The sequence below is a fragment of the Melospiza melodia genome, chromosome 8 (genome assembly GCF_035770615.1).
Source record: "Melospiza melodia melodia isolate bMelMel2 chromosome 8, bMelMel2.pri, whole genome shotgun sequence".
NCBI lineage: Eukaryota > Metazoa > Chordata > Aves > Passeriformes > Passerellidae > Melospiza > Melospiza melodia.
The window spans coordinates 36,927,054-36,952,337 of NC_086201.1; the positions used below are offsets into that span (position 1 = coordinate 36,927,054).

The following is a 25,284-nucleotide window of genomic DNA, read 5'->3' on the forward strand; positions in this document are numbered from 1 at the left end:
CAGTACACCAGGGCAGCACAGGTGTCCTGCTGAGCACCTGCTGCTGCTCCTTTCCCTGGCAGTTTGGAAAACCAGGGATTTCAGGGGAAGCTGTGTGAAATCCATGGCAGGCTCTGTCCTCAGCCTGTCCCCACTGTAGTGCCCAAATCTCCTGGACACCCACAACCTGCCCAGCACTTTTCTTCCCCTCCTGCTGCCCACCACAAACAGAAGGAGACCTTTCTTTGGGGTGTGTGAGGGCTGAGCTGCTTGGAAATGCAGCTCCTGCAGCTCCACACCGTCCTGAGGTGACAGCTCAGGCTGTGCCCGTGGCTCTGGTGACAGCTGCAGAGGAGACCCTGCAGACCTCTCAGGGCTGTCACAGCACAGCCACGGTGGCTCCAGCGCTCTCTGAGCATCCCTGGCTCCCAGCAGTGTCCAATGCCAAAAAAAAAAAAAAAAAATTCCCCATTTCAGAATGTCCTTGAAGGGGAGTTCTCCGAGTGCCCTGCTGCAAACCGGCTCTGGATCAACCCAGTGACTTTCTCTGCATGGACAAGGGGAGAGCTCTTGGGTTTCAGATCAGAGGAGCACAACTGAGAAAAAAAAAAAATAAAAATATCCCAATTGCAGCTCCAACCCCCTTGTGCAGGGGAAGTAAAACTGAAAGGAAGGAAGTTTCAGAATGCCCATCCCATGACTTATTTAATTTCAGAAATACTTTTAACACAGCCAGAGAAAAACAACAGCAGAATCCAGGTATCCTCTTCCTCCCTTGGCTCTCCTCACCCTCACTGCTTTATTTTTGATTTTCTTTATTTTTTACTCTTGATTTTCCCTTGGAGAAGGAATGAGCAGGGCCAGGGCTGGAGAAGCCTCCCAGTGCCCAGCAGAGGCCACTCTGGGATCACCCAGAGGCAGGAGCAGGGACAAAGCCACCATTCCCAGCCAGCCAGCCCAGTTCCATGGCTGGAACTCCACGGGCACTTGTTCATCCCCCAGCCAGGTGCTCCAGGAGTATGGACACTGCTGCCAGCCAGGAGAGGATTCCCAGAGGCAATTAGGAGCCAAAGTACTTGGGACAAGAGGCTCTGGCTCAGAGGAAGGAGCTGGATCCTCACTGCAGCTCGGGCTCTTCCCAGGAAGGGTTAATCAGGGATGATGTCCCCTCTTATTGCCCCTCAACTGGGGCCAAAAACCAGGGCAGAGCCTCCAGCCCAGCTTCCCTTGCTGGGAGATGGAGGAATCCACTGTGGTGGTGCTCACAGGGGTCTCAGGTTGAGGGAAGAGACGAGGATTTCACTCCACGTTTCAGAAGGCTTGATTTATTATTTTATTATATATATTACACTAAAACTATACTAAAAGAATAGAAGAAAGGATTTCCTCAGAAGGCCAGCTAAGAATAGAATAGGAAAGAATGATAACAAAGGCTTGTGGCTCACACTCTCTGTCCAAGCCAGCTGACTGTGATTGGCCATTAATTAGAAACAAGGGCCAGCCACAGATGCACCTGTTGCATTCCACAGCAGCAGATAACCACTGTTTACATTTTGCTCCTGAGGCCTCTCAGCTTCTCAGCAGTAAAAATCCTAAGGAAAGGATTTTCGTGAAAAGATGTCTGCGACAATCCACAGCCACAGCCCAGACTGAAGCACCAGAGCTGACAGTGGGGCCCTTCCCAAAAGGGGAAACTGAGGCAGGACCAGCCATTGCTCCACTCCCCGAGCTCCTCAGAGCCCCAGGCACTGCAGCCTGAGCTTTCCCAGCAAATCCTTCAAACCTTAGGGAAAAGGCAGCAGCCAAAATGCCCTCCCTGCCCTTGGAGAAAGGTGGTACAAACACCTCCCACCTTAGCAGCTCCCCCACCCAGAGCTGGTGATTTCTGCTCCCACCCAGGAACCTTTTGAGTGTTTCTCCCTTTTTCCCCTGGATTTTAACACCCAGTAAGTCTGGGAAAGAGCCAGTGCTGCTTCCCAGCTCTTCTGCGCTCCTCAGACCCAGCCCAGCTTCAGATGATGGCCCTGAAGCTCTCTGGGTTTGGGATGGGGTGTCCTGGGGGACACAGCAGCCCTGGCCCTGGGGGAGAGGATGCAGCCACCATCCCTGCCTGCTTCCCACCAGCCAGACCACGGGAAATGACAGGAATTGCTGGCATTTTTCTGCAGCCGCAGGGTTTCTCAGCCCCAGCCCAGTCCCCAGGGCCAACAGGGAGGTTTTCCCACTGCTGCCATGGGAGCTCTGGGTGGATCTCGGGCTCCTCCACCCCCCCAGTGTGGGGGTCCATGGAGACCCCTGGCCCACAGGGGTGTCCAAGCTCTGTCCAACCTGGCCTTGGACATTCCCAGGGCTCTAGGGCAGCCACAGCTTCCCTGGGAAACCTCACCACCCTCAGAGGGAAGAATTTCTTCCTAATATTCCGTCTAAACCTATTCTCTGTCAGCTGAAAGCCATTGCGCCTTAGAGGGGGGAATCTATAAATAAATATTTATATATTTATAAATACTAAAATAAATTTTATATTAATTAATATTTATATATTTATAAATAAATATCCTTATAAATATGTACATGTTTATAAATAAATATTATTCCCAGACACAAAAACACTCCCTCTTCCTTACCTGGGGCCCTTCCTTACCTCTACCCCTTGCCCTGGACACTCTCACTTGGACGCTCACACTCAGACCTGCAATTACCCATTTAATTCATTTATTTGCTAATCTGCCTTTTGGGTGGCTTTGTAAAAAGCAAATACTCACTGCTGCTGGTGCCCAGGCAATAATCCAGTTCGGGGAGGTTTTCCCACTATGGGGAGCTCATTTCCCACAGTGGGAAACCATGGAAGCACAACTTGGGAAGATGAGGAGTGCATCCCACCTCCCTGAGGAGTGTGGACGAGGGAAACCAGCCTCATTTAAACAAAACCACCCAAACTCACCCCAAACCCCTGCGCATCCACAAAAATCTCTGGCTTTGGGATTGCAGCTGAGATGGTCCAGCCTGGGGAGCAGTGCAGGGATAATGCAGTGGGAACAACCATGGGAAGGGGTCCAGAAGATGCTTTGGGCCCTGCAGCATCCCCCAGAGCTGTCCTGCAGCATCCCAGATGGTTTGGCACTGCAGATGCCCCATTCCAGGGCAGTCTGGATCCCTGGCACTGCAGATGCCCCATCCCGGGGCAGTCTGGATCCCTGGCACTGCAGATGCCCCATCCCGGGGCAGTCTGGATCCCTGGCACTGCAGATGTCCCATTCCAGGGCAGTCTGCATCCTTGGCACTGCAGATGCCCCATCCCGGGGCAGTTTGTATCCCTGGCACTGCAGATGCCCCATCCCGGGGCAGTTTGGATCCCGGGCACTGCAGATGCCCCATCCCGGGGCAGTTTGGATCCCGGGCACTGCAGATGCCCCATCCCGGGGCAGTTTGGATCCCTGGCGCTGCAGATGCCCCATCCCGGGGCAGTTTGGATCCCTGGCACTGGAGCTGGCACGAGCAAGCCCAGGCAATCTCAGCTGGAGCAGCCACAGAGCCCTCAGATTAATTATCACCTGCAGAGGTGTTTTCAGGAGTTATTTATAGGTGAGTGGGATGAAACCTGGGGAAAAGGGGTTGCCAAAATCTCTGAGACAAAGGGCAGGACAGACTCTCCCTCCTCACAGGAGGCAGCATCAATTCCCTTCTCTTTTCAGGAAGGGTGAGAGGTCTCCTGTGCCAGATCTGACTGCTCGGGGTGATGAAAGGGAGTCATGGAGCAAATCCCAAATCCCTGTTGAGCCTTGTCCCCAAAATCCAGCCTGAAGCAAAGGAGCAGAGCCCTTCCCAGGAATGCCACCAGCCTGGGTCAGTTTAGGGGAAGGGGAGACAAAATCCCGGCTCCACTGGGGCAGATCCCTGTGTGGTTGAGCCCCAGGGGCTCGGTTTGTGCCGGGCAATGCCACAAAGGTGGAAGCTTTAATGGATGTTCGGCGGGGCAGGGATGCCCCAGGGGCTGCTGGAGGGGCTGCTGGGTCGGTGCCAACCCCTCGGAGATGATCTCAGCAGAGCAGGAGGGTGACTCAGGGCTGGAGGAGTCAAGGGCAAACCACAACCAGCGTCACTCCCAACATCCCAACATCCAACACCAAGTGAGGCGTTTAAACAGTAGGAATTTACACATTCCTCCCCCAGCCAGAGCCCTCTTCCCTTGGACATCATCCTCCCACCCCAAATCCTGCAATCAGCCACCCCTTGGGAAAAGCATACCTTTACATCCCTTCTTTCACCCCCGTCATTATAATAAAGTGTTTTTTTAAAAGCCCAAAGGTGCCATTTGTTGCTCAGAAGCCCCTGAATTCCAGCCATGGATTAAACCTGCAGAGCTGCGAAGAGGGGAGCCCCAGGGGATGCTTTGGGCAAAGCCTGTTGCCAAAAAAGAAAAAAAAAAAAAAGAAAAGAAAAAAAAAAAAAAAGGCTTTGAAAGGAGGCTTGAGTGGGTCCTGCTGTGAGCATGGGATGGGAGCTGCATTTCCTGGGATGATCACCATCATCTCCCTGAATTTCCAGCCATTCAAACCCTCTTTTGGTGAAAATTCAGGCCTGATTAAGTCACCCCGGGCTATTAAGGCAAAAGAAATTAAAGATCCAACAAAAAAGGAAATGAAAGATCCAACAAACAAGGAAATTAAAGATCCTACCAACAAGAAAACCCAAAGGTGGAACAGGGCTGCTTGGAACACCAGCAAATCCCAGGGCTGGTGCAGAATTCCAAGGATTCCACTGTGATCCTCACTGAAGGTGCTTCCAGCACGGTTTTCCACAGAACAAAAGCATCACGCCGCCAGCTGGCACCCCAGAGGAGGCTGGAAGCAGGGGACAGCCCTGGGAATGGAGGGATTTGGTGGCAAAAGGAAAACCTGAGGAAGATTTGGGAGCAGCCCTGCTCCTCTAAGCACTCACAGCGTGTCCTGGTAACCCACAAGAGGCTGTTCATGAGGGGCTTCAAGGGAAGGCAGCAAATCCTGCAGGGATTTTCAGCAGGGATTTCTGGGCGTGGAAACCAACACCCAGAGAGCTGCAGGGTCTCATCAGGCTCCAGATTTCCCTGCAGACCAAGCTTTGTGTGGAGACACTGATAGCCAGGGGGTGATTTTCCTCTCCCTCCCCTCAGCCTTTTGGGGCTGGGTGAGCCCATGGAAGGTGATCCCTCACTTGTGAGGGCTGAAGCAGAGGAGAAAATGCTGTGAGGATGCATTTGCAAGGTGACCTGTGCTGAAGCACTGAGGAATAAAAACTCAAACCCTTTCTTTCCCTGAAGCTGAAATATTCCAGGGAGCAGGGGGAAGCCAAGGGGGAGCTCCCCAAATCACCTGGCTGCTGTCCCTGTTTCCCAGAGCAGGGTATCCATGGTGAGAGCCCCAGCAGAAACCAGAATATTTCCCTTCCCTGCCTTGGGATCTGACCTCCACTGGGACTGGGAGCAGCACAACAGCCTTGGCTAAACACAGGGGTGTTTTCTCCAGCCAGAAAGCAACCAGGAAAACTCCTCTGTGCCAGAAGAAATCCTGCAACCACACCTTGTCCCACTTCAGGAAGTTCCCGACCTAGAGCTTGAGCACAAGCAGCAGGCTGGGGGTGAGATGGCTTCCAGGCACTTTTTCCCTTGGAGACAGTGGGGTGGAAAGGCTGAGGGAGGAGATTGGATTCAGGAGCACCGGCTCTGGGTGCTGGCACAGTGCAAACCCCACTAAATTAACCCCACTCTGCTTTGGGGTGGAGAGACAACAGCAGGTGACGTCTAACTGGGAGCCCTGGAGTGCCGCAGACAACTTTTATGGAAAATCCTTTCCTTAGGATTTTTCCTCCTGAGAAGCTGGGAGGCCTCAGGAACAAAATGTAAACATTGATTATCTGCTGCTGTGGAATGGAACAGGTGCATCTGTGACTGGTCTCATGTGGATGTTTGTAATTAATGGCCAATCACAGTCAGCTGGCTCAGACTCTCTGTCCGAGCCACAAACCTTTGTTATCATTCCTTCTTTTTCTATTCTTAGCCAGCCTTCTGATGAAATCCTTTCTTCAATTCTTTTAGCATAGTTTTAATGTAATATATACCATAAAATAATAAATCAAGCCTTCTGAAACATGGAGTCAAATCCTTGCCTCTTTTCTGATCCATGAACCCCTGTGAACACCATCACACTGGAGAGTAACAGCTTCCACTGGAATGGGGTTTTCCCAAAAAAAAAAAAAAAAATCTCCTTTTTCTTTAAAAAAATGACCATGAATGATAAGAACAGTTACTGCACAGGGGTGGCAATGCAAATCCCAGACAGAATTTTGGGAGAAGGCCTTGATTTAATTCAGAAGGGGGACACACTCCCAGCCCCAGCATGGGAGGAAGGACTGGATTTCAGACCAAAAATGGGGAGAAATTAATTCACCCTCATCCCACAGCCCCCAAAACGTGCCGGCCATGTTCCCAAGGCTCTGGGGAGGGCACAGGGTAGTGAGGAGAAAAAAAAAAAATGGGATTATTCATGGATCAGGGGAGGCTCCAACTACTGCCACTCTGCCAGCACAGCCTCCTGCAGAGCTCCGGAGCCAGGGGGGAAAGCCCAGATTGGGGTAAAAAACCCAGATTTGGGTAAAAGCCCAGGGGAAAGGCATCCTGCTGGCTGCACCTGGAGCTGGCCCTCGCTGCAGCAGGGATTTTAGCTCCTGCATGGAAAAGCAGGGACAGGGAAAGGGGCTGGGCTGTGGGGACCTGCACAGGAAACCCCCTAAAGCCCCTAAAAGGAAAACCCTTAAGCCCCCTAAAGGACAAATTTAAGGTTGTGGGGTCCATAGAGAGTGATCACTTCTGGGGATGGGATTTTGGGAAAAGGCACCATTCCCTCCACCAGATGATGCCTTTCCTACTCTTTTTTTTTTTTTCCCCACTGTTTATTTTTAAATTCACCTGAAAAGAAACAAAAAAAAACACCCATCCTTTAGGAACCTCTACACGTCCTCTGGCTGCAGCTTTCCACCAAAAGGAGCCTTTGCACTTAAAATAATCTTTCTGTGCAAAAAATATTCCCCTCCCAGGAGGTGAAATACCTGAAAGCTGGGGAGCGGAGGGAGGGAAGGAGGAAAGGGAGGAAAGGAAGTCACTCAAAAAACTCAGGTTTAAAAGGAGGAGGAGAAAAATAATACGGGCACTGGGTGACACAAATATTGAGGGTTTTGGCACCAGGTTTATAGCAAAGGTTACTTACAAGTTAAACTGGATTTGAGGAGCCTTGAGGAATTAGAAATCAATGGCAAAGAGCACCTGGAACATCCCCAGCGAGCTCAGATTTCAAATTAGGAGAAATAGTCTTTCTCTTGTCTCTTTTTTTTTTTTCCTTTTTTTCCCCCTTTGCCTGTAGAGGGATTATCTGCATGGCAACAATTTCCTCCCCCTTTCTGGCCTCTTCCCCCGAGCAGGGGCACCTGGGGACTTTGATTCCCTCTCACCATCCTCCTGATCCATCTCCTGAGGTCTCTGGAGAGCCCCAAACGTCCAGCTTCTTCCAGAGGTGTCCTGCACCACATCCAGGTGGGAAGAAGCTCCTCCTGGTTAAAAAAACAGGAGCAGGCAACTCCCTGGCCACAAACAAGAAAATCCACATCTGCAGAGACATGGAAATAACCCAAAAATCAACCAGGGCCTGTGAATAAAATAAAATAAAATGAAATGAAATGAAATGAAATGAAATAAAATAAAATAAAATAAAATAAAATAAAATAAAATAAAATAAAATAAAATAAAATAAAATAAAATAAAAGTTGGTTTTGGTGCAAGGGCTGAGTACACCCCAAATTTAGGGACAGCCCAAGTTCCTGTAGTGCTTTAGTCACAGCTGGTAACCCAAAACCTGCCTGTAGTGGGGGGAAAGGGCATTTACCGTGCTTCCTCTTAAAATATATATTTACAGGACTCATATTTGTCTCAAACCCCATCATTTCAAAGCAGTTTCTGCAACTTAAAACCAGCCACAGCTTCCCCCACCCCTCCCCCAAAGTGGTCACAACTTCTACTGCTCGTTAAAAAAATTAAACTTTTATTTGTAAATGCCTAGAAAACATGATTTCTTTTGGGATCCCTCCCCACCCCTTCGCCCTCCTGAAAGTTTTTTTTTTTATTTTTTCAGTAAGAAATAGTTTAACTGGATGAAAAGCCATCCCCTTCCAGATGAGCTCCCATCAGGGTGGGATATCTCCTGCTGATTTCCAGTCCGGGTGGAGAACTTGCAGACTTTGGCCTCTTCAAACCCAAGGGAAGGGTGTGAAGGCCAAACTTTGGCCTCTTCAAACCAAACCTCCACTTCTTCTCCTTAAAGCCAAAGTCTGGAGAGCAGGGGGGGAAAAAAAAACAGAGGGGAAAAAAATTCCCAGCCAAGGAGAAGAGGACAACCACGGGCTAGATGGCAAAATCCTCGTGGTCCTGGGGGCTGAAGGCCGCTGCCCTCAGCATGTCCAAGGAGTTGACGAGGATCAGGGTGCCCGTGAGGTGCTTCCAGCGCTTGGTGATGGGGTTCTTCATCTTGTCCAGCCCCGTGTGCAGCTCCTGGATGACGTCCCTGTAGCTGTCCCCCATCTGGCTGCTCCAGGTCAGCAGGAAGTCGTAGGCCGGCTTCCACATGGCCTGGGGAGAGGGGGGGACACAGGTGGGAGGGGATCAGAGCTCAGCCAGCATCCCAAAACAGGCACATTCCCAGGAAAACAGCCCCCCAACACTGTCAGAGCCCTGTGTTCCTCCGAGGGGAGTGTGCTCTGGAGGAACCTCCAGAGAAACATGGAATCCTTTGGGTTGGAAAGGCCTTCAAGACTTTGGGCCCAACCATTAACCTGGTAAGTCTGGCAGTGCTGCCTCAAAGGTTGGACTCCAACACCTTAAGGGTGTTTTCCAGCCCAGAGAATTCCAGGAACTGTGGAGATCCAGGTGTGCCTGCCCTCACCTTGCTGTCCACCAGCACTGTGGGCCCTTTAACACCATTAAGGCCCTTTAAGACCATTGGGCCCAACCATTAACCTGGTGGGTCTGTGTCACAGACATTTTGTGAAAAATCCTCTCCTTAGGATTTTTCCTCCTGAGAAGCTGGGAGGCCTCAGGAACAAAACGCAAACAATGGTTACTTGTTGCTGTGGAATGCAACAGGTGCATCTGTGGCTGGCCCATGTTGGTTGTTTTTAATTAATGGCCAATCACAGTCAGCTGGCTCGGACTCTCTGTCTGAGACACAAACCTTTGTTATCATTCTTTGCTATTCTATTCATAGCTAGCCTTCTGATGAAATCCTTTCTTCTATTCTTTTAGTATAGTTTTAATGTAATATATATCATAAAATAATAAATCAAGCCTTCTGAAACATGGAGTGAAATCCTCATCTCTTCCCTCAACCTGAGACCCCTGTGAACACAGGCCTGGCTCAAAGGTTGGATTCCAACACCTTGAAGGTGTTTTCCAGCCCAGCCAATTCCAGGAACTGTGGAGAGCCAGGTGTGCCTGCCCTTACCTTGCTGTCCACCACGCTGCTCTTGTCACGCTGTGGGGCCTTGTAGGCCCTTGAACACCATTAAGGCCCTTTAACACCATTGGGCCCAACCATTAACCTGGTAGGCCTGGCAGTGCTGGCTCAAAGGCTGGACTCCAACACCTTGAAGGTGTTTCCAGCCAAGACAGTTCCAGGATTTGTGGAGAACCAGACGTGTCTGCCCTCACCTCACTGCCCACTGTGCTGCTCTTATTGCGGTGCGGGGCCTTGTAAGCTCTTTAAGACCATTAAGGCCTTTAAGACCATTAGGCCCAACCATTAACCTGTGGGTCTGGCTCAAAGGCTGGACTCCAATATCTTGAAGATGTTTTCCAGCCCAGAGAATCCCAGGATCTGTGCAGATCCAGGTGGGCCGGCCCTCACCTCGCTGTCCACCGAGACACTCTTGTCGCAGTGCGGGGCCTCGTAGACCCTTTAACACCATTAAGGCTCCCCCATTAACCTGGTGGGCCTGGCAGTGCTGGCTCAAAGGCTGGACTCCAACACCTTGAAGGTGTTTTCCAGCTGAAAGAATTCCAGGATCTGTGCAGAGCCAGGTGTGCCTGCCCTCACCTCACTGTCTACCATGCTGCTCTTGTCGCGGTGCGGGGCCTTGTAGGCGCTTTAACACCATTAAGGCCCTTTAAGACCATTGGGCCCAACCATTAACCTGGTGGGTCAGGCTCAAAGGCTGGACTCCAACACTTTGAAGATCTTTTCCAGCCCAGAGAATTCCAGGATCTGTGGAGATCCGGGCACGCCTGCCCTCACCTCGCTGTCCACCGAGCCGCTCTTGTCACGGTGCGGGGCCTCGTAGGCGTCCATCTGCTGCTTGGACACCTTGGCCAGCTTCTCGGCCAGCTCCCGCCAGCGCTGGGCCACCTCCACGGCCGTGGTCAGCAGCACAAAGTCCTGGATCAGCCTCACCACCAGCCCCTGGCAGTCCATCTTCAGCAGGGCCTGCAGGACACGGGGAAAAGCAAAGGCCGGGTTAGCTCCCCCCTGGAGTATCCCAAAAATCCTTCTGCCTCCTTTGTAGTGACAGCTGGGGAAATGAGGCCAGCAGGCTTGGCAAGAGAATAATCCCATTAATTGAACAAAGTGCTGTACCCCTCTGGATGAGGTTTGCAGCCCGGTTCTCCAGGCAGCCCCTCCTGAGATGTCCAGGCCTCACCTTAAGCAGTTTAAAGCATCCCAGGGGCTGAGGACAACAGATGCTTTTAATCAAGGGAACTAATCCAGACTCCACCCCAGAGCTGCAGGATCCTTCAGAGCAGTGGGCAAGGCACAGCCAGGACATTCTGGGATGGGACCTGGGGGGCACTCGGTGACTGAGACCCAGGTAAGGACTCTGACACTGCAGGACCATTGCTCGGCTTGGGATGCTCTTCCTCTTCTCCTCCTCCTCTTCCTGCATCATTTATTGTCCTAAAAGCTGAGGTTTTCCACAAATGGTTTTGAAGTGGAAAGAGCAAATGCATCAGTCTGGGTTTTCTAGGTAGGAATGATTTAGTCATGCAAAAAAAGGATGGAGTGGGGTTAGCTCCTGTCTTGAAATGTCAAATCCCATTAAAATCCCTTCAGAGTGGGATGAAGCTGCAGTAGGGGAGAAGCTCCAGTGCAGCCCTGGAAAAGGAAGGGTTTAATGGCAGTGTTCACTCTCAGAGGATGGGATCTGACTGCCAGGATCATCATCCCACTCCCCTGCGCTCCCACAGATTCTGGACCACAACAGTCCCAGCAGCAGCAACCCCAGACCCTGGGCAAATCCCACCCTGAACCTCAAGGGGGGGGCTTTGGTGTTATTAAAAATGGAAATTAAGCAAACAGACCCCACCCACTCCTTCACAGCAGCACGGGGATGGTTCTTGTGGAAATCATCTGGATAAGGTGATTCCCAAAGTGACCTTTCTGTCCCTCTGGGTCCTGACACCCCCTCCCAACACAGGGGTCTGGGAAAATCCAGGTTTGGCTCTGGGGCAAAGAAGGGTTAAATCCTCCCACTGGAGACTGCACAGGGACAGTTGGGGGAGGGAAGATGGGAACATCTGAAACCACTCCAGCGATTTGCAAAGCAAATGCACGCTGATTTTTTCCCCTTATCTGCTCCCAGCTCAGAGCTGAGCTGGGCTCTAATCACAGCTGCAGCCCAGCACGTGCCTGCTCCTCCAAAGTGCTGACACCAGCTTCCTGTGGGAGCCAGGGAGGCCATAAACCCCCTTGTCCAACGAGCAGGGAAAATCCAGCCAAAGGAGCATATTTGGCATGGCAAAAAGACGTTCAGGAGTGTTTAGATCTCACACACCTGCGCCAGAACCGAACCACCTCCTCTCCTACAGCCCAGGGATCAGCTCCCCTCTGGATCCAACACCTTCTCTGGATCCAGCATCTCCTCTGGATCCTGCTCCCTCTCTGGATCCAGCTCCCTCTCTGGATCCAGCTCCCCTCTGGATCCTGGGCCCCCTCTGGATCCAGCTTCCCACCAGCTCCCTCTCTACACCCAGCTCCCTCTCTGGATCCTGCAGCCCCTCTGGATCCATCTCCCCTCTGGATCCTGATCCCCTCTGGATCCTCCACCCTCTCTGGATCCAACTCCCCTTGGGATCCTCCACCCTCTCTGGATCCAGCTCCCCTCTGGATCCTCCACCCTCCCTGGATCCAAATCCCTCTCTGGATCCAGCTGCCCTCTGGATCTTCCATCTACTCTGGATCCAGCTCCCCTCTGCAGCCTGCTCCCTCTCTGGATCCTCCACTCTCTGTGGATCGTGCTCCCCACTGGATCCTCCACCCCCTCTGGATCCGGGTCCCCTCTGGATCCTCCACCTTCTCTGGATCCAACTGCCCTCTGGATCTTCCATCTACTCTGGATCCTTCTCCCCTCTGGATCCTACACCCTCCCTGGGTCCTCCACCCTCTCTGGATCCTGCACCTCTCTGGATCCAGCTCCCCTCCCTGGATTCAGCTCCCCTCTCTGAATCCTCCACCTTCTCTGGATCCAGCTCCCCTCTGGATCTTCCACTCTCTGGATCCTGCTCCCTCTCTGGATCCAGCTCCCTTCTCTGGATCCAGCTCCCCTCTCTGGATCCAGCTCCCTCTCTGCAGGATCCCAAGGAAGGGAGCAGGCTAAACATCCCCAGCCCTGCCTTTCCAGGCAGCTGGATGCCAATCCCTGCACAGCCTGGCCTTTGGGGGAGCAGGATGAAGGAGCTGCTCCCACCTCCTGCCCGAGGTCAGAGGCAGTGCCTGGAGCTGGGCTCAGAAGGATGGAGCTGCAGGAGATGGATTCTCCTGCTCCAGGTGAACAACAAAGCAGCAGCAGGGAAAACACCCAGGAGGGCACCCCATCAAAGAGCTGCAAAATCACTCAAAATCAATCAAAACAACAACTCTGGGAGAAACGGGTGGGTCTGCCTAACTCTGAAACCTTCTGATGGCCACAGCACCACCTGCCGTGCCCTGGCAGCTCCAGCCCCATGGGGACAGGTGACAGGACACCAGGGGATGGGATGCAAGGCAGCCAGAGGGGGAATATTACTGGAAACACGGCGAGACACCAGGATTAGCTCAGCAGACCTAATCCTCCAGTGGGATTATGCCACAATTGCTTCCATCCTCCTCCCTTGCCCTGGACAAGCCTCCCAGGATAGCTGGGTCCACTCACCGTGTCTCCATCCCTCATCACCCAGGTGTGACCTGGGCTGTGCTTTGCCAGAGCCCTTGGAAATATTTATTGTTTATTGTTTATTCCCCTGGGAGCAGCTGGGAACCGGCTGGGCCAGCCCAGCAAAGAGCAAAGAGGGTGTTTGATATTCAAATCCCAGTTCAAAGCAGAAACACCTCAACTTGAAAGGCATCCAGGGGAGGCTGAATTTACATCCCAGCTTTGAAATGCAGAATCCCATTTCCTAATGAAGGAAAGCAGCATTGTGGAGGAAAACAGCTCCCCCCTGGGACTTCCTCAAACCTGGGGGATAAAGGCCCTGTGTCCCCAAGCAGACCATGAGAGCCACGGGGCGAGAGGATGCTCCTGCTCAGGCTCCTGGCTCACCATCCTCTCCAGGATACAGGTCAGGTTTGGACCCAAAGAAGTTGTCTCTGTACAAGTGTTCCCCAAAATAACCCTTGTTTGGGCATCAAACATCTCCCTCGCTCACTGTTTTGGCTGTCACCACCTCCAAAGTCATCTTGCATGTTTAAAATACACACTCTCAGCCTCAAATACTGATTTTTTTTTTTTTTTCGTTTACCTCATAAAGTCTTGCACTGCCTCCCACGGGGAGTGATGCCCAGCTGGATCTCAGCATGCTGAGGGTGGTGAGGCCCCCCTGGTTGCTCAGAGATGTGGCTTCACATCCCTGGAAGTGTCCCAGGCCAGGCTGAACAGGGCTTGGAGCAGCCTGGGATAATGGGAGGTGTTCCTGCCCATGGCAGGGGGTGGAAAGGAATGGGCTTTAAGGTCCTTTCCAACCCAAAGCTTTGGACACCCTGACCTGCAGGACTCTAGGACAGCTCCACAGCTTTTAGGAACACACCAGGGACAAGCAGAAACTCTTGGCAGGAGCCAGGCAGCAGCACATGGATACCTGGATACCGCGAGTCAGAGCAAACAAAACAACGGGAGGGGAAAAAAAAAAAAACATCCCAAGCTCATCTCCTGTGTGACCTTTACAAGCTGCCTGGAGAAGAACAAGCTCAGAGTTTCCTCCCCACAGCTCCCCGCTGCCGTGCCAGGGGCCGTTCCCAGCAGAGCCGTGTTTTTCCCAACAGCAGAGTCTGTTGGAGGGATGATAAATGAGAGTCTCTCTGACAAGCAGGGAGGCACAAAAGCTGCGTCTCAGGGCAGGTCTAACCCCACGGGCCAGGCACCAGGGGCAATGAAATCTTCTTGAATCCATGCCCAGCTTTTTTAACCAAGCCATCCATGTGCTGCCTGCTTCCGAGGGGCAGAGAGGAGGCAGGGAGGGAGAGCTTTCCCTCTCTGCTGAGCAACCACATCCCCCCCAGTTACCTTCACACTCCAGTGCTGGTGCCTGATTAGAGGAGTAGTAATTAAAGGCAGATTACTGATTAACCAGTCATCATGACCAGGCTTTTCCTTGCTTGGCTGCTGGTGCACGACTCTGCCACTGGTGCTTTGTGTACTCAACACTGATAATCCTGCTTCTGCTTCTCCCTTCCCAGCCCTTCTGAGGGGAGACAAACCAACTTTCCTTCAGCTGAAATGGCCACGCTGGAGCTTAGTGCAGCTGGCTCCCCTTGCCAGAAAGCCAGTCCATTTGTTACAAATAAAATCAGATTTGAACACAATAAAATCCATTACTGCTCCATTGCCATCCCCTGAAACATCATTATTTTCTTCTTTCAACAGGCCCAATCTAATTTCTCCATAGGCTAAGGAGGATTTGACGGCAGCCAGGGGTTTTGGAGGCAGCATCACGTTCCACCAAGAAGGGAGCTCATCCTTGATCCACAGGCTCAGCCTCACAGAGAGCAGGATTAGACAAACAAGGAGAATAAAAGCTGCCCTGGGACTCTGCTCTCCTGACAGCCACAGGGGAGCAGGATGTTTTCCTGCAGCTCCCAGCCCTCCCCTGGAGCCAGCAGCTCCCTGAGCCTTATCTTTCCCTTTGTCTCCTCGTGAGGATTCTCCATGACCTACAGGCTGCCTGGGATCCCTGAAAACAATGGGGAGAGATAAAAGCAACACCTAGGGGGCTTGCAAACAGGTAAAGCAAACAGTCCCGGGAGCATCCAGCAGGAGCAGCACGGATTTCATCCCAACAATCATTGAGCTGATGATTAAAGGAGCAAGCCCTCCCTTGGGGGGGAAACAGGGCGGGTTGTCCAATCCTGGGTGAGGAAAGGGTCACTGATGGCCAGGAGAACCCTGCAACAGAAGCAGTGTTGGTGGCATGACCTGAAACTGAAAGTCAGAGCTGAAATGTCACCCCACAGGCCCCAGAGTGGTACCCGGGCACAGGGAACTCTCCAGACAACATTTCCATGAGTAACAACGGATTCCATACTCTCCGTAACACCTTCTACTCAATCCTTAAATTCCCCCCTTCTCCCTAAAAGGAATGTGGGAACCGAACTCCTCCACTCAGCCCCAGCCCCCTTTTGCCATAATTTCATTTTGCCAAGCAAGGCCGCCGCTATTCCTTAATCCAATTGACATTTTAAACCATGCTCTTCTCCATAACTCAGTTACTCTGCTCCTGTGGGACAGTACGGAACCGGAGAGAGCTGCAAATCTCTCCCAGACACTTTGCCCTGTATTTTCTTTGGCTCACTTCCTATTAAGTGCTAGAAAGGATCGTGGAGGCGATATTTTGTGAGGGATTTACTTGCTAACGGCATCCTAGGAATATTGGCAGGCAGCACTTCTCCCAGATTCCTTTCAGGACATGGAGCAAGTCACACATTTCCGTTTGTAACGTATAAAACATCCCAGCTCAGAGGCGCCACTCAAAAACAAGGCTCCCCATCCCTCAAAGTGTTCCAGGCCAGGTTGAACAGGGCTTGGAGCAACCCGGGACAGTGGAAGGTGTCCCTGCCCATGGCAAGGGGTGGGACTGGGTGAGCTTTGAGGCTTCTTTCAACCCAGGCCATTGTGTGATTCTGGAATTCCAAGCACCTTAGCGCAACCCTCATTATTGCCATGATCCTGCTAAACCAAGATCCCACCCACCACAGGGCTGGACTCCCACCTGGCAGCGCCCAGCAGTCCTCAGAAGACATTCAAGGTGGATTTCACGCCCCAAAGACTGAACTAGGGAACTGGCACCTCCCCTGATGCCACTGCAGAGCCAGGAACGAAGCCCCCCTTCGCCAGGCCTCAGACTCACCGTCATCAGCTCCTTCTGGAAGGACTTCCTCTCCTTGTTCTCCACGCTGTTGCAGTCCTCCTTCAGCTTCTCCAGCACGGAGGCCACCCTCTCCGGCTCGCTGTCCAGCTCCGCCCGGCAGAAGAAGGAGAGCGGCAGGTTCAGGTAGCCCAGGGCGTCAGCAAAGGAGCGCCAGCTGCTGAGGTTCTCCATCAGCAGAGTCCTCACCGAGGCGTAGATGTAGGTCAGGAACTTGCAGGGCCTCAGGATCTGCTCCAGCAGCAGGCTGGTGGTGAGGTCCGGCCCGGAGAAGTAGCTGGGTTTGACCTTGCCCACCACCAGCACGTTTTTGGTGTGCACGAGGCCGACCTTGCCCTGGTAGTAGCCGATGTACCACTCCTTGGTCCACAGCTGCCCTTTCAACCTGACCTTCTCCTCGCTGAGGAGGGCGATGACGTCTCCCTTCTTGTACTCCAGCAAGTAGTGGTTCTTGCTCTGCCTCACCACCGTCTTCAGCAGCTTCCCGTACTTGAGGCTCAACACCGGCCGGTCCTGAAAAACCGGGTACTTGGCGGTGGCAGCCAGCGGGGAGAGGATGATCTTCCCCACCTCGTTCTTCTTCAGGAACCGCCTCTGCCCCGTGGGTTTGATGGCGCTCTTCGGCGGCGGCTGCGGCGTCTGGACGCAGAACTGGGTGAGGATGGCATCCTGGTCATCCTTGACCTGTATCCTCAGCGTGAAGTCCGACAGCTCGTTGGGGTCGTGGGAGGAGATGGGGAAGATGAGGCGGCTGACCTTGCCCAGCTTCATCTGGAAGCCCCGCACGATCTTGGCCTGCTCGCTGGCCTTCACCTCGTAGTTGGTCATGTTGGAGAACATGCAGAGCTTGAGGTCCTGGGGCCGGGACAGGGAGAACTGGTGCTTGCCCCAGAGCTGCAGGGCGACGGGAGCCGGGCTGTGGCACTGCCTGGTGACCTCGTTGACCAGCAGGGTCTTGGGGGCGCACTCATGGCCGAACATGGCCACCACGGTCTTGAAGGAAGGGTGGATGTGCTTGGGGCCGTAGACGCCCACCGTGATCTTCTTGCTGATGTAATCCCACACGGTGTAAGGGTAGAGGATGTTCTGGCCCTGCGCCACGGCCGCGATGTACATGCAGGGCTCCAGGTTCTCCAGCTGCACCTGGATGGTGTCCCCATAGGAATAGCTCAGCTGCAATGGCGTGTAGGGCCCTTCCTTCATGTCGCTGCGCAGGCACTGCAGCCCCACCAGGCTCTTGCTCACCGCGTCGCTCTTGACCTCCGCCGACACCTTCATCTCCAGGATGATGAAGGTCTTCACCTCCATGTTGCTGAGCTTGATCTGCAGCACGGGGCTGATGGTGCTGCACTTGTCGCTGTTGAGCTCCAGCGGCGGGTCCAGCATGGCCTTCATGGAGATCTGCTGCGTCTCGCCGGGGCACACGTGGCCCTCGGGCACGTGGATGCTGATGTTGGTGTCGGGCAGCTGCACGGCCCCGCCGGAGCTGTCCAGCTTGCACACGATGTTGGTCTCCACCGGCTGCGTCTGACCCCAGCCGGGATTCTGGCCAAGCAAATCCAAGTCGTGGCAAGACCGGGCCAGCTTCCTGTGGTTCAGCCACGCTGTCCTAAAATCCTCCCTGCTCTGGAACTGCTCGGGGGTGGGGGACTTCAAACCGCTGAAGAAACCCGAGGAGGCCGGCGCGTCCGACTTGGCCTGGAGGACAGACAGCTCGGACAAGCTGTAGGAGCGTTTGCTTCGGAAGAAGGGGTTGTCCCTCCTCACGGGCTGCTCCACATCCAGCCTGTTGGTGGAGGGAAACTCATCAAAAAGATTCCCCAGGCTGCTGTTGGCAGCTGAAGTGGGGAGCGCCGCCGTGGGAGCTGCCGTATCAAAGAGCAACAAATCCACGGCCACGCTGGAGTCGGACTCTTTGTCCGAGCCGGGCGCCGCTTGCGAATTCCCGTTCAGGAACGGGTTGGTGTGCACTCCGTTCAGGAAGGGGTTGTTGTGGTAGGATTTGGCAGAGTTTCTCTTCCCTTCAGCCCACTCCCCAAGCAGGTCCAGCTCCTTGACACCCTCGTCGGGGCTCTCCAGCAGGCTGTCGATGACGCCGCTGTCGGTGAGCGAGGAGTCGCGGTGGCCGACGGGCTGCACGTAGGAGGAGGGGATGTAGCCCATCTCCGTGGTGTTGTGGGCGTACCACCACTCCCCTCCCGACGTGTCCAGCACGTACAGGTGGTCCCCCTTGGAGAACTTCAGCGTGGTGAAGTTGGTGGGGCAGTAGTCCTTGATCGCCACCACCTCCTTGGCGTTCCCGAAGGACGTGGGGTTGTCCACCAGCAAGGCACTGGGAGAAGGCACTGAGGAGGCAAGGAGGAGACAGCAGTGTGAGAAATGCTCAGCACAGCCACCACTGACTTGGAGGCCTTCATTCCAGGTCACCATTCCACACTGTTTTTAGTGATGAAGGTGGTTTTGAGATCCCCGAATCATTAAAGTTGGAAAAGGCCTCCAAGACCATCGAGTCCAACCATTAACCCAGCACTGCTAGGTCCACCTCTAAGCCAGGTCCCCAAATGCCACATCTATGTGTTTTCTGAACACCTGCAAGTCCACTGATTCCCTAGGCAGTCTCTCAAGCCTCCAGGTATTTTTCTCCATAATTTTTTTTCAAGAAAACTCCACTATTTCTGGTAGATTCACACCTCTCTTCCCTAAAGGGTTCATCCAAACCCAAGATAACTCTCCCTACAGGCTAAAAACCCTCTTGCTCTGCTGCAACCCCTCTCCTGCACATCTGAAACATGCCCAGAGCAGCTGTGGCTGCCTCTGAATCCCTGGAAGTGTTCCAGGCCAGGTTGATGGGGCTTGCAGTAACCTGGGCTAGGGGAACATGTCTTCTGCTTTCAGGTCCCTCCCAAATCAAACCAGTCTGTGGTTCTGAAGGTTACCCAGGTTGAACCCTCACAGAATCCCACCCCTCCCTCCCACACTGCTGTTCTGGTGCTGGCAGCATCTCCAAACCCCATTCAGAAGTGCCAGAGTTTTCTGCTAGAGAATCCCAATTTACATCCAGGCTGGGCTGAGCCCACACTGCCACCCTATTTATTGGCTTAGCTCTCATTTTCAGGATGTGTTTCTGTAAAAAGCACTAAAAAAAAGCTGCAGATGATGCCACATCAATGGTTAAATGTGTGCTGCCTCCCCAGAGAGTCTGAGGAAAACAAGGAAAGCTGGATATTCACCAACAGGGAGCTGCAAGGGAACTGGGACAGCACCTGCTTCAACAGAGCTCTGTGGGAGGAAAAGGGAGTTTAGAAAACACAGGAAGCCCTTAAAATCCCAGAGACAAAGGGATGGGAGCTCAGAATGCACATCCCTGCAGCCTCCACTCACAGGCTGGCAGCACTTCTCACTTCCCACAATAAAAAGGGAAGATACAGCTGAGCAAAGAGAGGCCTTTAAATATAGCCTGGGGGGCTGAGTATTCCAAGGAGAAGAGTTTTGTACACATCCTCTGCCAGCAGGCAAAGGTGTGGGGGCATTCATCCAGTGGGAAACTGCACAGAAACTCCAAACTGGAATTCTTTTGGCAGCCTGCTAGGTTGGAAGCCGCTGTTAACTCAGTCATGCTGGAGGATGGAGCATTTTTAGTGCCAGATCAGACAGGCAAGAGGCTGTTCCCTTGTCCCTCCAGCTGGGCATGCAGGGGTTAACAGGGATGTGCTGAAACCCCTCGGATAAGAGGAGCAATTCCTGGTTTTGCATTAAAACCCATCTAATTTGCAGCAAGTGTTTGATGTTCAGGTGCTACACCTGCAGAAACAATCTCCTTTGTGCGTGTTTACTCTCAAGGCCCTCAGCTGCTCTCCAGCTTCCACCTGGAGCTTTTCCTTGGGATGCTCTCCTGCCAGGGGAGCAGCAATTCCCCTCCCACCTGACCGCAGCATAAAAGGAAAACACAGCAGGGAAAAAAAAAAAAGCAATAAAAGCTGGAAAAAAAAAAAAACAAACCTAAAAAGGATTATTGGAGGAGCAAGCTGCAGGCTCCCAGCGCTGGGGAGAGGGAAACACTTTTGTCACCACCTTGTTGGTGTCACCAAGGCTTCCCAGGGGTGGGGATGGGCCTGGAATGAGGAGGGGGGGATGCCCAGGCACTTTTTGAGCCCTCCCAGTGGGTGGGGATGGGTCTGGAATGAGGAGGGGGGGATGCCCAGGCACCTTTCCAGCCCTCACAGGAGGTGGGGATGGCCTGGAGTGAGGAGGGAGGGATGCCCAGCCACCTTTTGAGCCCTTCTAGGAGGTGGGAATGGGCTGGAGTGAGGAAGGGGGGGATGCTCAGGCACCTTCTGAAACCTTCTAGGGGGTGGGGATGGCCTGGAATAAAGAAGGGGGGATGCCCAGGCACCTTTTGAGCTTTCCCAAGGGTTAGGATTGCCCTGAATGAAGAGGGGGGCACGCCCAGGCACTTTCTGAGCCCTCCCAGGGGATGGAGATGGGCCTGGATGAGGAGGGGAGGATGCCCAGGAACCTTTTGAGCCCTTCCCAGGGATGGGGATGGGCCTGGAATGAGGAGAGAGTGATGCACAGGCACCTTCTGAAACCTTCTAGGTGGTGGAGATGACCTGGAATGAGGAGGGGGTGATGCCCAGGCACCTTTGGAGCCCTTCTAGGTGGTGGGGATGGGCCTGGAATGAGGAGGGGGTGATGCCCAGGCACCTTTGGAGCCCTTCTAGGTGGTGGGGATGGCCTGGAATGAGGAGGGGGGCATGCCCAGGCACCTTTCCAGCCCTCCAAAGGGATTGGGGATGGCCTGGAATGAGGAAGGGGGGATGCCCAGGCACCTTTGGAGCCCTCCCAGAGGATAGGAATGGGCTGGAGTGAGAAGGGGGGGATGCCCAGGCACTTTTTGAGCCATTCTAGGTGGTGGGGATGGTCTGGAATGAGGAAGGGGGGATGCCCAGGCACCTTTGGAGCCTTCACAGGGGATGGAGATGGGCCTGGAGTGAGGAGTGCGGGATGCCCAGGCACCTTCTGAGCCCTGCTAGGGGTGGGGATGGGCCTGGAATGAGGAGGGGGGCATGCCCAGGCACCTTTTGAGCCCTTCTAGGTGGTGGGGATGGTCTGGAATGAGGAGGGGGGAATGTCCAGGCACCTTTTGAGCCCTCCCAGAGGATGGGAATGGGCTGGAGTGAGGAGGGGGGGATGCCCAGGCACTTTTTGAGCCCTCCCAGGGATGGAGATGGGCCTGGAATGAGGAAGGGGGGATGCCCAGGCACCTTTTGAGCCTTCACAGGGGATGGAGATGGGCCTGGAGTGAGGAGTGCGGGATGCCCAGGCACCTTCTGAGCCCTACTAGGGGTGGAGATGGCCTGGAATGAGGAGGGGGGGATGCCCAGCCACCTTTTGATCTCTTCTAGGTGGTGGGGATGGTCTGGAATGAGGAAGGGGGGATGCCCAGCCACTTTTCCAGCCCTCCCAGAGGATGAGGATGGGTCGGAGTGAGGAAGGGCACGATTCCCAGGCACCTTTGACGTCGCAGAGGGCGCTCTCGGCCGCGAAGGCCTCGCCCAGGTCGATGAGGGCGCCCTCGGAGCGGCAGCGCGGGAGCCCTCCCGAGTTGGCCGCCCGGATCCTCTGCGCTGCCATCGCCGCTCCCGGCGGGCCCTACATGGCCATGGCCCCTCTGCCGCCGACGGGGAGCCCGCTGTCACCTCGGGGAACCAGCCTGGGGGACACAGACAGAGGCCAGGCTGTTAGAAAGGCTCCCCACGGCACCCAGACGCTGATCCCCGTACAGGAGAGCCTGTCCTGCTCTCCTTACCCCATCCTGGAACACAATCTGGATGCTCCCAGGGAACCCTGGACAGCCTGGGCCTGCACCATGAGGGACACAACTCCATTGAAGCAGCCCTCTGGCCTTCAGGAGATTTTTGGGAATATGCTGCTTCCAGGACTGCAAATTGTTTCTTCTCCCCATTTCCCAAGCATCTCCAGGTTGCTGTAACACAATTATAAAAGCACCAAGCACCAGGCTGCTGTGGGAGCAGAAAGACCCACAGGACTGGGCTTTTTCCCTGTTCACATCCCTCTCTGCCACTGCAGCACCTCCTAGGATGGGGACCGGCTCTTCAACCACTTGCTCTCCCCTCACCCGGCCAACCAGGCAGAGAAACATCCCTTCCTGCACTGAACACGATTAAAATAAAGGGAAAAAATAAGGAAAAATAAACTTTTCCCTCTTTCTTTCCAGAAGCACTTGCAGAAACACTTCCAGAAGCCCTGATGGGGATGGGGAGCCCACTGTCACCTCGGGGAACCAGCCTGGGGGACACAGACAGAGGCCAGGCTGTTAGAAAGGCTCCCCACGGCACCCAGACGCTGATCCCCGTACAGGAGAGCCTGTCCTGCTCTCCTTACCCCATCCTGGAACACAACCTGGATGCTCCCAGGGAACCCTGGACAGCCCGGGCCTGCACCATGAGGGAAACAACTCCATTGAAGCAGCCCTCTGGCCTTTAGGAGATTTTTGGGAATATGCTGCTTCCAGGACTGTAAATTGGTCCTTCTCCCCATTTCCCAAGCATCTCCAGGTTGCTGTAACACAATTATAAAAGCACCAAGCACCAGGCTGCTGTGGAAGCAGAAAGACCCACAGGACTGGGCTTTTTCCCTGTTCACATCCCTCTCTGCCACTGCAGCACCTCCTAGGATGGGGACCGGCTCTTCCCACTTGCTCTCTCCTCACCCAGCCAACAACATCCCTTTCTACACTGAATACAACAAAAAATAAAAGAAAAAATAAGGAAAAATCAATTTTCCCCTCTTTTTTTTCCAGAAACACTTGGAGAGCCCCTGTGGATGAGTAGCTGGATGAGCCCAGTGGAGCTGAGAGGAAAAAGAGCCCATTCCCAAAGGACACTCCGACCACCAACGTGGTGGCTGATGCAAGCATGGGCAAGAGCTCCCCTGACGTCACCCGTGTCCTCTGCAGCTGGGACAGGGGCCAGATGGGCCAGGACGAGCAGGAGAGGCTGAGGCACGGCTGGAGCACAGCCTGAGCCATGAGTTGCTACTCCAGGTTTGCACCAGGGAGCAGGAATGCTGTCGAGATCATCCTGGAAATTCTGGATTCAGCCCCTGCCTCCCGCTCCCTCAGAGCTGCCACAAAGCTCCAGCCTGGCTGCAAAACACCAGCAGGTCCTAACCATAAAAGTTTTAATTAGAAGTTATATCCAAATCCCTTTGTTTTACAAAGGGATTTTCATCCACTCTGAATGCTGCTCTTCCTTTCTCCCCCTCCCATGTAAATTTTTTTTTCTCTTTTCCTCCCTCTGCTTGAAAACGAAATCCAACAGAAAACAGCAGCCAGACCCAAATTCCTGAGGTGGGAATACAGAGCTGATGTCTCCTCAGGCACTGTGAGGGGGAGCAGCAATTCCTGAAGGATTCGGTGCCCTTTTCTGGAATGCAGCAAGAGGAAATTTTGCAGGGGGAGAGCCTGAACAGGAGATACTCCAGCCTGCTTGAATTGCTTCCCAAGCCATCCCCAGGGCTGGTATGCCAGGAATGTGGCTGGCTGGAAGGGGATGCACAGAGCCAGAAAAGGGAAGGGAGAACTTGTGTGCAAACATTTTCCCCTTCGAGGAGAGCCTCCCCTCCTGTCGGGTCCTGCTGGGAATAAACACAGGGGAAAACCAGGCTTGGAGTCAAGGCTGAGCTTATCAGAGCTGGGACAGGTAAGAGAGAAGACCTGGAGCTGCTGCCAGGGGCAAGACACAGGAATAACCAGGAATAATCAGGAATAAGCAAGAATAAGCAGGAATAAGGAGGAATAATCTCCATTAGGATGCAAAGAAGGGAGGAAGGATGCTCCACTTGGCTGGCACTGTTCACCATCCAACCAGTTCCACCCATTAATGTCATTTGGGATTGCTGCTTTTCTAGGTAATGTGGAAAGAGCCCAAACACACAGTGCCTCCCTCCAGAGACCCCACACCTCACTGATTTTGGCAATTCTTGTTTAAAAAAATAAAATAAAATAAAAATAAAATAAAATAAAACAAATAAAATAAAACAAAACAAAATAAAATAAAATAAAAATAAAATAAAATAAAATAAAATAAAAACAAAATAAAATAAAATAAAACAAAATAAAATAAAATAAAATAAAATATAATAAAATAAAATAAAATAAAAATAAAATAAAACAATAACAAAATAAAACAAAATAAAATAAAATAAAATAAAACAAAATAAAATAAAATAAAACAAAATAAAATAAAATAAAATAAAATAAAACAAAACAAAACTGCTGCGGCTTCCCAAAATTCCCCCCTGCTTGGGCAGCACTGCACAAAGTAGGGAAAAAACCCATGTGTAAGCCACGAATGTGTTTTGAAACACCTGCACCAAATGAATTTTATACTAATTATGGCAGCTACAGCCCTGACAGCTCTCACTGACAGATCCACAGGCCTGGAATTTGCAGGGATGCTTCCCCGCCCCACCTCTATTTATATAAGGAGATGGGAAACTTCCTGCTAAAGGCCTCTGCCAGATGTGGCTGTGTGGAGGAACAGCTGGAAAAATCCCCTCTGCGTGGAACCCTGAGGCCTCCAAAGGCAGTGGGAATCTACACACAGACGAGGGATAATGGAAAGGCATTTCCTGTCCTGACAGCAGCATCCCGGGTCTGTCTGTCCCTCCTGGATGCAGGGATGCTCACACACACTGAAGGATGGGGGCCAGGCCCTCCCTACAACTGGATTTGGGATATTTTGGGGCTGGGGATGGACCCAAAATGTTTCTGAATGCAGAGATCACCAGCAAAACCTCAAATCCGGGCTGTGTGAGGAAAAAAGGGATAAGTGGGGGGGGGGGAAACAAAGGGTGGAAGGGGCAAGAATTGTTTA

General features: G+C 53.0%; 1 protein-coding gene across 1 annotated transcript in view; it reads right to left on the reverse strand.

Moving 5' to 3' along the window:
- Window positions 1-8,025: 8,025 nt before the first annotated feature.
- Window positions 8,026-25,284, reverse strand: part of SH3BP4 (SH3 domain binding protein 4) — a 36,285-nt gene continuing 19,026 nt past the window's right edge. Inside the window, exons 2-5 of the mRNA XM_063162722.1 lie at window positions 21,898-22,097; window positions 16,367-18,729; window positions 10,290-10,478; window positions 8,026-8,629 (exon numbers count right to left, since the gene is read on the reverse strand). Coding sequence (XP_063018792.1) covers window positions 8,405-8,629; window positions 10,290-10,478; window positions 16,367-18,729; window positions 21,898-22,018 — 2,898 coding nt within the window. The 5' untranslated portion in view covers window positions 22,019-22,097 and the 3' untranslated portion in view covers window positions 8,026-8,404. The remainder of the gene's footprint in view (window positions 8,630-10,289; window positions 10,479-16,366; window positions 18,730-21,897; window positions 22,098-25,284) is intronic.